Source organism: Grosmannia clavigera (genome assembly GCF_000143105.1).
Source record: "Grosmannia clavigera kw1407 unplaced genomic scaffold GCSC_173, whole genome shotgun sequence".
NCBI classification, from domain to species: Eukaryota; Fungi; Ascomycota; class Sordariomycetes; order Ophiostomatales; family Ophiostomataceae; genus Leptographium; species Leptographium clavigerum.
The window spans coordinates 1,904,701-1,915,278 of record NW_014040765.1 but is presented as its reverse complement, the minus strand read 5'-3'; the positions used below and the strand labels follow the sequence as shown (position 1 = coordinate 1,915,278).

General features: G+C 55.2%; 4 protein-coding genes across 4 annotated transcripts; 1 reads left to right on the top strand and 3 right to left on the bottom strand.

The window, feature by feature from the left end:
- Nucleotides 1-1,377: 1,377 nt before the first annotated feature.
- On the top strand, nucleotides 1,378-3,322 carry CMQ_7066 (mitochondrial fmn-dependent dehydrogenase; the record flags this gene model as incomplete). Its single annotated transcript, XM_014314071.1, has 8 exons — nucleotides 1,378-1,479; nucleotides 1,550-1,635; nucleotides 1,701-1,960; nucleotides 2,044-2,255; nucleotides 2,315-2,659; nucleotides 2,717-2,809; nucleotides 2,874-3,114; nucleotides 3,168-3,322. 8 exons carry the CDS (start codon nucleotides 1,378-1,380, stop codon nucleotides 3,320-3,322), a joined length of 1,494 nt encoding a protein of 497 aa, XP_014169546.1.
- A 118-nt stretch (nucleotides 3,323-3,440) lies between these two features.
- CMQ_7110 (uncharacterized protein) lies at nucleotides 3,441-5,236 on the bottom strand (the record flags this gene model as incomplete). The annotated part of the gene is made up of 6 exons (XM_014314115.1): nucleotides 3,441-3,665; nucleotides 3,758-4,516; nucleotides 4,571-4,630; nucleotides 4,691-4,703; nucleotides 4,755-5,100; nucleotides 5,164-5,236. The coding sequence occupies 6 exons, from the start codon at nucleotides 5,234-5,236 to the stop codon at nucleotides 3,441-3,443; spliced, it is 1,476 nt and encodes a 491-aa protein (XP_014169590.1).
- A 586-nt stretch (nucleotides 5,237-5,822) lies between these two features.
- CMQ_7605 (flavin-binding monooxygenase) lies at nucleotides 5,823-7,676 on the bottom strand (the record flags this gene model as incomplete). Its single annotated transcript, XM_014314610.1, has 2 exons — nucleotides 5,823-7,409; nucleotides 7,470-7,676. The coding sequence occupies 2 exons, from the start codon at nucleotides 7,674-7,676 to the stop codon at nucleotides 5,823-5,825; spliced, it is 1,794 nt and encodes a 597-aa protein (XP_014170085.1).
- A 2,000-nt stretch (nucleotides 7,677-9,676) lies between these two features.
- On the bottom strand, nucleotides 9,677-10,359 carry CMQ_7494 (uncharacterized protein; the record flags this gene model as incomplete). Its single annotated transcript, XM_014314499.1, has 3 exons — nucleotides 9,677-9,849; nucleotides 9,911-10,165; nucleotides 10,218-10,359. 3 exons carry the CDS (start codon nucleotides 10,357-10,359, stop codon nucleotides 9,677-9,679), a joined length of 570 nt encoding a protein of 189 aa, XP_014169974.1.
- Nucleotides 10,360-10,578: the final 219 nt, after the last annotated feature.

Sequence of the window (10,578 nt, the reverse complement as noted above, 5' to 3'; positions counted from 1 at the left end):
TGAAACACCTAAAGAGCTTCCGGAAGAGGACGAGGAACTAACAAAGACAATCGGCATATTTGCCAGTACGTCAGTCGCGGTACGCGGCCGGCAGTCCTTGCCGGTTGCCGGTGTTGACAGTGATGGGAACGACGACAGTGATTGTGATGACGATAGTGATGGGAACGACGACGGTGATGATGAAGACGATGCCTATGGGAATGCCGAAGTTGACGAGGATTTTGGCAGTGGTTAAATCGACGGTAATAATGTCGAGGGTGAAAGAGGACACGAAAATACTTACGACAGTATCCTTTAGTGTCCTGCAATTTTACGCTCTCAAGTCTGACCGGGTTGACATACTCTGATTGAGTGATAAGGCAACGTTTGGCCATTGTGGCATTAATACAGTATACTTATAAAATTGAGATTGTTATCAAAACCCTACCGTACAAATGTAAGATACTTCTTACGAGGAAAACAAGAAAAACAAAGAGACAAAGGAAATGGAAACGGAACAATGTCACCCTCCTGAGTAAAACCGCCAGAACGGTGGACCCAAGGTGATAAAAAGGTGGATCCTAGGTTTTGATGTAACGAGGGTTTGGACTGGCCATCTGCCAAAGCGAATCGCGAATATCAAGCGGCATTGATTCTGATTCGTAAATTGTCGCTGGGGTACGGAGTAGATTTGCGTTGCAATGAAAGGCTGTCAGCTTGCTTCCGATGCATTACAGCTGTCAGACGCCTCCGAAAAAAGCGAATTTTTCCGAAGCTTAACGAGTTTTCAGGCACCTCCAGGTCCAGTGGGATCGACCCCGCCAAGGGGCCCGTGCACTTTAAGTGGGTACGGTAGCGCTTGGATGCGAATCACGCACTGTAATTGGTGGTAAAACTCTCTGGACATACTTCCTTGGTTCGTCGCATTTGTGCATTTGCTTGCGAACGAGCTGAGCTTCGTTTTTGGGTCTACTATCCTTTTTCTTCGCTTCTCTTCCCCCCCTTTCTTCTCACTTACTTCGTGCGATACAACTGGATCGTCTCTTACTATGGGCGCTGGAGACTTTCTGTGCGGGCCCATGCCGAAAACCACACGATCTCAGAAGAGCCCCGTTTTCAGCGACCAGAAACATGGCCGTTTGGCTCTCGTCGGTCACATGCAGAGGTGCGGCCAGGCTTCTGCGCCATGAGCCTCCGCACACTATTCTATATACAGGTCTGGCACCATCGAGAGCAGTGAAAGCCACCCGACTCGGTCTGCTGTTAGCAAGACCGTATTCTACCGCACCGGCCTCTGTTTCTGCCTCAAGCAGGGAAGGGTCCGTGTTCGCAGCTTTCTGTACTGCATCGGCCGTGATGACACTCGCATATTATGCCTGTCAACGATCATATATTCGGATGGACAGTGACAGTGAAGCTCTGATTGAGCCTAATGGCTTGATCCCGTACGAAGAGGTCCAGAAGCACGTCACAGCAGATGACTGCTGGGTCATCATAGACGTCAGTGAGCTGCTGTTGCCGCTGCTGTCACAACCATAAAAACGTGCTGACACCTGATCCCACTCTCTAGGGTAATGTCTATGATGTGACATACTTCCTGAAGTCGCACCCGGGTGGCAAGCAGGCCATCCTCTTGCGTGCCGGCAAAGACGTTACGTGAGTCGGAAGGACTGCCTGCTTTCTCTAATAAATCTGCTGACTTGTAACGACAATCGGCACAGAAAGCTCTTTTCGCAGATCCATCCGACCAACGCTCTGGCATCACTCCGCCCAGAGGCCTGCCTCGGCACCGTTAATCCGGACACCCTTCCTGCGCTTGATGCAAAGGATGAAGAGGATGAGATTGAACGACAGGAAGCCCGCAACGAAATGCCACCCCCTGAGGATCTGTTGTTGATAAAGGACTTTGAGGAATGGGCGGAGCGTGTGCTCAGCAAGACGGCTTGGTACTACTACCGCAGTGCGGCAGATGAAGAGACGAGTAGGCAGTACTTCCACTTTGTCTTTCAGCCGTTCGGTTTCTCATGCCAGTCATCTTTCTGACCAAGTGTCCACTCGATACAGCCTTCCACGAGAATAGAGACGCGTTCCGGCGGTACTTCTTCCGTCCGCGCATGCTGCGTGACCTGACAAACGGAAGCGCCGAGACGACGTTTGTGGGTATTCCGACAGCTCTGCCCATTTTCATCTCTCCCGCCGCCATGGCTAAGCTGGGCCACCCGCTCGGGGAGGTGAACATGACCCGCGCTGCGGCAGAGTGTGGCATTGTCCAGAGTGTAAGAAGCACAACATCTAGACCAGTACAATAATATGCTGACTTGACCGACAATGGCAGATCTCGGCAAACGCAAGTTGCAGCCTGGAGGAAATGTTTGCCGCCCGGGAGGACAGCCAGCCGTTGATCTACCAGGTGTACCTCAACAAGGACCGGACACAGTCCGAGTCTATTCTCCGCAAGGTCGAACGCATGGGCGCCAAGGCAGTTATGTTCACAGTCGACACCGCCGGAGACTCGAAGCGCACTCTTGACGAACGGCTCAAAGTTGCGGCGGCCGCCAAGTTACGTGAGGACAACGGCAAGACTACCAAGTCTGAACCACTAGAACCATTAGCCATCGGCCACGCCATCTCAGGATACCAAGACCGCAATCTGACGTGGAAGGACATTGGCTTTATCAGAGTGAGTCGAGGGTGTATTTGTTGGGATGCAGCCGCAGCTGACTAATACACATTCTAGAAAAATACGAAACTGCCCATCATCGTGAAGGGTATCCAGTCAGTGGAAGACGTTCAGCTCTGTGTAGACCACGGTGTGGAAGGCGTTATCCTAGTAAGCTAGCACCAAGGCTGAAGAAGAAGGAAAGAATCAATCACCTGACCTACATCTCTCGTAGTCGAACCACGGCGGTCGCCAGGCAGATTATGCGCCGGCACCCATCGACGTTCTTTACGAGATACGGGTACTCCGGCCGGACCTGTTTGACAAGATCGACATTATGATTGATGGCGGTGTACGGACGGGTGCCGATGTGGTAAAGGCAGTTGCACTGGGTGCCAAGGCCGTCGGCTTGGGCCGGCCGTTCCTGTATGCCAACGGGACTCACGGCCAAGAAGGCGTGCGGCGCGTGATAGAAAGTGAGTGCCGATGGTGACAGGGGATGCAAGAGGAGTAGCCGCTGACATGACAGTTCTCCACGAGGAGATTGTAAACACGATGCGCAACATTGGTGCGGCGACAATTAAGGACCTGAAGCCCGATATGGTAGGCCCAGCAGGGCCTTGGGTTGGACACAACCGACCGATGTATGTCTCTTCTGGGGGCATCGATCAACGGAAGATATAGTGAGAGACGGACAAGTGATGTGCCAAAGAAACGAGGCAAGCTGCAAGATCCCAGACAAGACTTAGACAATGCATACAAAGACATATATTTTTATTGATCTATAACATCCGACTGGACTCTACTTGGGAATTTGGTGCTCGCTAGCAGGCACACCTGCACGCCACTGGAAAGAAGCAGCCACGTGCTCCTTGAGCGGGTGCGCCTGGCCCTTGGTCTCATAGAAGTTCTCACGATAGGTGCCGCCCGGAACAGCATAATCATCCCAAAAGAGGCCGCGACGGCGCAACTCTGGGAGGAGCAGATCGATGATGTCCTTGAAGGATTGGGGGAAGAGTGCGTAGGCCTGTTGGTGTTAGAATGGGATAAGAAGAGACAAATAGCGAAGGAAACGGAGGAACAGAGGTATAGAAAGAAAAAAAAAAAAAAAGCCCCTACAAAATTGAAGCCGTCCACGTCGGCCTCGGCAACCCAGGCCTCGAGGGCATCGGCAACCTGGGCAGCGGTGCCAACGAGGAGGGGCCCATTACCGCCGATGCTGACGTGTTCGGCAACGGTGTGCTTGGTCCAGCGGCCGTTTGTCTTGGCGCCATCAGGGCCGATGGTAGGGGCGAAGCGGGCGTAGCCCTCGACGGTAGAGCGGACGGCGTTGCTGTCGACCTCGCGAAGTTCCTGGTCGTCGCCGTAGCGGTCGAGATCGATGCCAGTCCAGCCGCCGAAGAGGGCGAGAGCGCCGTCGGCGTCGGCATAGCGGCGGTAGTCGGCGAGCTTGGCAGCAGCCTCAGCGGCGGTGTGACCGAGGATAGGAGTGACGAGGGCCAGGACCTTGATGCGGCTGGGATCACGGCCATAGTCGTCGCGGGCGGCACGGCGGACGTCGGCGATGCTGGCAGCCACGACGGCCGGCGCATGTGCCGACACAAAGATGGCCTCGGCGTGCTGGGCGGCAAACTTGCGGCCGGCCGGCGAAGTGCCGGCCTGCAGCAGCAACGGCGTCCGCTGCGGGCTCGGGTGCACAATGTGTGGGCCTGGGACGTTGAACCACTGGCCGGCGTGGTCGATCGGCCGGACAGCGGCCGGATCCGTGTAGATGCCAGCCTTGCGGTCCAGACGCACGGCGTCGTCACGCCACGACGACTGGAACAGCTTGTACATGATCCGGATGTACTCCTCCGCCTGGGAGTAGCGGTCGGCGTGCTGGGGAGAAAGGTCAGCGAGATAGGCCGACGGAAAGGGGGAAGAAGAACGCACAGCAGGCTGTTCGGCTCGGCCTAGATTGCGGGCAGCCGAGTCAAGGTAGCTGGTGACGATCTGCAAGAGTTAGCCGGCCGTTGTAGAGCTCAGACACACACACACACACGCATCACGCACATTCCAGCCGAGCCTGAACAATGTTAGCAACGCACAGCCAAGGCAGACTGGAGGCCATGCTCACCGGCCCTTGGTCAGGTGGTCGACAGTCGACAGGCGACGAGCCAAGTGGTAGGGCTGCTCGTACGTAGTCGAGACGGTCACGCCAAAGCCAATGTTCTTGGTGACGGCAGCCATGGCAGACACGATCGACAGCGGCTCGGTCACGGGCCATTGGGCACCAGACACGATGGCGGGCTCGAGCGAGTGCTTATAGACGTCGTAGCCGCCCAAGACGTCGGCAATGAAGATGCCGTGAAACTTGGCCTCCTCGAGCAGCTTGGCCAGCTCCACCCAGTGGCTGATCTCATCAAAGCGCGACGACTCGTCGTCTGGGTGTCTCCAGAGGCCGGGCGACTGGTGGCCGCTGCCTGTCGTTTGGCATAAAACGTCAGTACCACCTAAGACGAAGGAGGGGAAGAGACCCCACTAACACATCTCGACAAAGGCATTCACAATGAGCCGCTTCTTGGGGATAACGGCAGCGCCGCTCTGCTGTGACGCCATGATTGTGTGATGGGAGATAAGGGACGGAGAGACGGACAAACAGGCGAATAGGACGAATCGAGGGAAATCCGTTAGATGCGATGGCGTGCAAGTACGGTGCCTTTTTCTGGCATTCCGGCCCTTGCAGACATAATGTACTTGGTGCCAAGACCTCCCAATGGCCGGCAGTCGCCGCTCCGAGCGGGTACGTGCAAAAAAGTTGGCTTCGTTGACGTGACATGTCGCCATCGAAGTGCCGATGGCGTTCTCTCTTACACGCACATCGCGCTACATGGCAGGCGGTCTAGAACGGCAGTTTCAAGAGCGGACGAACGGAAAAAGCAAAAAGGCGAAAAAAATGGACTTGCAGGGAATCGAACCCTGGACCACTCCCATGCTAAGGGAGTATTATACCACTAAACCACAAGCCCGTTCATTGGTTGATGAGGTGTTAGGCAGCAGAAAGATATATATGCGCAGATCTGACAGAGCGCCAAATGACACTACTACGGAGTACTGCTTGCGATAACAGTACGCCCAAAATAGTCATTCCAGTCTTGTTATGCTTGAATTGTCTACTGCGTTGTATATTGTCATCAACTCGTCTCTAAGGCAGATCCCACCAGACCTCGTGCAAATCCTTAAGCGCCACCTCGCCTGGCAGCTTGAGGTACGAGACCAGGTCAGCCTCGGGGTTAGACTCGTCGCGCGTCCAGCCATTGCCAAAGTACCAGGCGAAGCGGTTTGCGTCCGCACCTCCGCCACCGAGATAGTCGTACTCCCAATCCTCCCACCGTGGGCTGCGCCGCACGACCGAGAGATGGCCAGCACTGCCAGGCCAAAGGCCGTGGACGAAGCTGCCGGGTCGCCCGCTGTTGTACCAGGAGCTGCAATTGTCCGTCAGGACAGTGCGGTCAAAGAACGAGCGCGCATACACGACAAAATCGTCAGCCGCCCGCGTGCTGGGCATCATGGCCTTGATGCCCTCGCGGCCGATCTTGCGCAGCACCTGGGCCACGTACGTGAGCTGGGTCTCGACTGCATGGGGAACCGTACCGCTGGGACCAGCCGCATGGGGTCCCTGGACAAAGAACAGGTTCGGGAATCCGGGCGTGGCCGCACCGAGGTACGTGTAAGGGAAGCCGTAGCTGCCGGGAGTCCCGTCAGCCCCCCAGACCGTCCGCAGATCCTGGCCGCGTGCTCGCACTGCAAAGGCCGGCACCATGTCGACGTTGGCCCCGGTGGCACAGAAGACGGCGTCGACGTCGCGCTGCACTCCATCAGTCGTCTCGATCCCGCTGGCCGTGAAACGCGCAATGGGCGTGCGCACGTAGTCGACGTTGTCGGCCGTGAGTGCCTCGAGGTAGCCAGGACCTGGCGTCAGGCGCCGGCAGTTGGGAGCAAAGTCGGGCACCAGGTCGGCCAGCAGCTCCGGCTTCCGGTCGCCGATACGTCGTCGCATCACCTCGGAAAACGCTGTACGCAGCGCCTCGTTGTCGCGCCGCCCGCTTTCCGACTCGTCGTCGCGCAGAAACGTGCCAAACCGCCGCCAGTACTTGGCCTCAAGTTCTTTGCGGTACCGCAGATACGTCGCAGCATCGCCGCCCAAAGCCGCCTTGGTGCTCTCTTCAATCGGCTGCGGCCCCGGCGTCCGCTCGTCGCCTGCCCACGACGTCGCAATCCATGTCCGGCTGCGCGCGTAGTGGTCCACCCGGACCGCAATCTTCTGCAGTGCCGGCACCACCTGGATCCCGCTCGCCCCATTCCCAATCACCGCCACCCGCTTGCCTGTCGGGTCAAACGATGGATCCCAGTCTGACGTGTGTCGCAGAAGCCCCTGGAACTCGCTGATGCCCGGGTAGTCTGGCAGCTTCCATGCGTTGAACCGGCCCACCGCCGTCACTACTGCGTCTGCCTGCACCGTCGCCGTCCGTGTGCCCGTCGCCACGTCCTCGATCGTCAGCGTCCACACCCCCGCCTCGTCGTCCCAGTCTGCCGCCTCCACCCGCTTGCCAAACTGCGCGTACTGGTACACGTCGTGCTGCCGCGCCACTCCCTGCCAGTACTCTCGGATCTCTGGCCCGTACGAGAACTGGTCCGTCCAGTCTGTCTTTGGCGCAAACGTCGACTGATAAACATGTGACGGAATGTCGCAACGCACTCCCGGATACTTGTTCTCCAGCCATGTGCCCCCCTGCTTCTGTTAGAGCTGCGTGTGAGCTGCGGGGTCGCAGAGAGATGGCCGACAACTCACAAAATCCTCGTTCTTCTCGTAGATCGTCAATTGGATCCCCGGCACCTTTGCCGGCAGCAGGATGCCCGCCGTGATGCCCGTCAGTCCGCCACCGATCACGGCTACCCGCAGAGGCCGCGGCTCGTCAATGAACCGATCCACCAGCTCAATGCGCCGGTCTAGCAGCGGTACGCTGTCCACCCGTTTTGTATCGCCGACAGAACCCATCTTACTTGTCACTGTCGCTGTTGTGATGTAGTAAGTGTTGACCGGTCAGGATGTTATCGTATTGTAAGTCCCTCCTGGCTTTAAGATGGGCATTCCATGAGCCCACCTCGAGCTCCTCTTCAATCGCCTCATGCCGCACTGATATCATGTAATTCTCCTTTTCCCATCCTCGTCCTATGAGATGCGCCGCCCAGTGTCCATTATCGCCGCCTAGCCTGTCTTAGGGTGTGGATCGTTGAGCACGTCAACGGCGTCCGAGCTGTCGTCAGCCAGCGCTAGTTGAGCTTATTGGCAATCTTGGCAACAATCTGGATCTGGATCGACCAGGTTATGTACGCACAATGGCAGAACGGCATTGTTATTCTTCCGAGGCACAAGATAAAGCGTCGTCTGAAAAGTCCGATTCCGGTTTCGGTAGCTCCAAAACCTTTCCGTCTGCACTCCACGGCATTCCGTCGTCCAGTATCAAAGCCTCGCCGCTTAGCACATCCGACACCTGTACTTTAATTGCGGGAGTGAAAGTCTCAGGATCCTCAGTATCTTGGGAGATAGCATCCTGTCTGCGAGAGCTTCTGCCTGCTCGCGCATGTCTGCCGTCAATTCGGGTAATCCTACGTCAGGAAGACCGCATCGGTTCGAGCGGGCCGCCGCCGTTATACCTAGTATATCCTCAAGTAAACTCAAGCTCACAACCACCTCACTCAATCGTAGATCGTCGGAGTATTGGGGTTTCAATAATCGGGGCAGATTCTGCGCATACGAATATGGAAGTGTTTCGAGAGTTCGAAGCAGGGCACTGAACTTGGGGCAGATGTGGCAGTTGTTCTCGTCCTCTCCCGATGCTATCTGGAAGCCGACAGGTAGTTCTAGAACCAGTGTGCTCATATTGTCGACGGAGAGCAATGTTTGCATTAGGTGCAGTGACAGATAATCGTGGAGACTGTCGAGGGGTTCCAGAGAGCGAGGATGGGAGGCATGTATTCGCATTTCACGCAACTTGCGAGATCGTTAGGCTATAACGCTAGGCTAAGATGTGTCGTGGTCTAATGAAGCTTTCCATGTGTCTAGCTGATTGAATATAGAAACCTCAGTCGGGGCGGGCGTGTTCGATGCATTTAGCTCTGAAGGATGGTCTTGGAGACGGAGTGTGGAGATCTTTGGGTGCAAATTTTCTGCTTTTTTCCTCTGATAATATCAGAATTCGTTGAGATTCTTGAGAAAGCGTAATACATCTGAAGCATATGGGATGAGCAAATTTCAACCACTGCTTGCAAACTGTCAGGCGCCCCAAGTCACCATGGAATATTGACGGGTCAAGATAGCCGAATATTTGAACTAGAGTCTCGAAGGTAATTGCAGAAGGGTCATCTTGTGCTTTTGGAGTCTTCACGATTGTTGTGAACATTGAGCAGGCAACGAAATCTCCACATTTGTCCACGAATCGCCCGCAATACGGAGTACGTTTCACCGCTATGGCAGAATGACCCCGGTTGGCGCACGGCTTTGACACACGCAAGTCAGAAATAAACGTCTTGTGCACCTGCAACTGTAGCGATTGCTAAAACTAAAGGACTATGACTGTTTCGATGAGTACTATAGCGCAGGACATATATCGCAAGTGTCTCCAGGTCATGGTTCTTCGACATGGATACGCATGGATACGGAGGCGCTCTCTGGCTACATTGCTACTTCTATCACATTGATTGAGCTCACAGTGGGCTTCATCAAACACAAGACAAAAAACAGCTCTGCAAACACATTGATCACAATACCAGCATCTTGGCAATCTTTTACCTCCAACGTACACTTTATTAAACTAGGTATGGTTACTACACGTTGTAGTGACTAAGAATTGTAAGTTGGGTTTGAATCTCCAGCCCAATTGCCTGCCGCAGAGATGCATCCTCGCGAAATAGATACAATCTCGCGGCGCAAGTCCAGGCTACGCCTTCCTTTGCTTGTCTTTTCCGTAGATGGTTTTAAAATTGCAATTAAGCAATTTACAGGACGGCAACGACACCGACAAGAACGTGACCGACGATCGGCAGGCAGACGGCCAGCTTCAGGACGGCGCCAAGAGCAACGACAAGGGGCGAAAGGGTGGCGGTGACGGTAGCAACAACCGAGGCGCCAGTGGCAAGAAGACCGGCAACGCTCAGATCTCCGGTGACGTCTGTGAAAGTGTGAGCGAGTGTTGAAGAGATATCACGGTTCAGTAAAGCAAAGGGACTTACCAGCCACAACGGTCAGAGAGTCAACGAGGTTGGTGACGTCAGTCAGGAGCTCAGCCAGCAGACCGACCACAGTCACGCCCACAGCAGAGACCAGAGCGTCGACCTCGGTGTCAACGGTGAGACCGAGGCCCTCGAGGACAGAGACAACCGTGGTGAGGGTGGAGTTCAGGACGACCAGGTCAGACGTGAGAACAGACAGGTTGGCGGCGACATCGACGTTGGCGCCAATGTTGAGAAGACCCTTGACATCGGCGTCTGTTCCGTGTTAGTATGTGAAGCAACGGCAGCTGGAATATGGGAAACTAACGGATGGTGGCAGTCTCGGTGATGGCCGTGTTGAGGGTGGTCTCAAGCTTGGCGATCACGGCAGCCGAGACATCGCGCTTAGCCGGAGCAGCAAAGACGTTGGCAGCAAAGCAAGCCACGGCAGTGAAAACGGAGAACTTCATCTTGAAGGTTGGGTTGGGTTGGGTTGGATTAAAAATTAAAAGAGAGTGGTCAGTTGGAAGTTGTAGAGAGTGACTTGGCAGCGAATGAATTGGAAGGTGAGCCGATGAGGGAAAAAGAAGTTGATTTTGAAGAGGGACAGAGTTCATGGTTATATACCTAGACAAGAGGCAGCATGGATCGTGTCAAGAACAAAAAGGGGTGAGAGATGGAGATGAAAG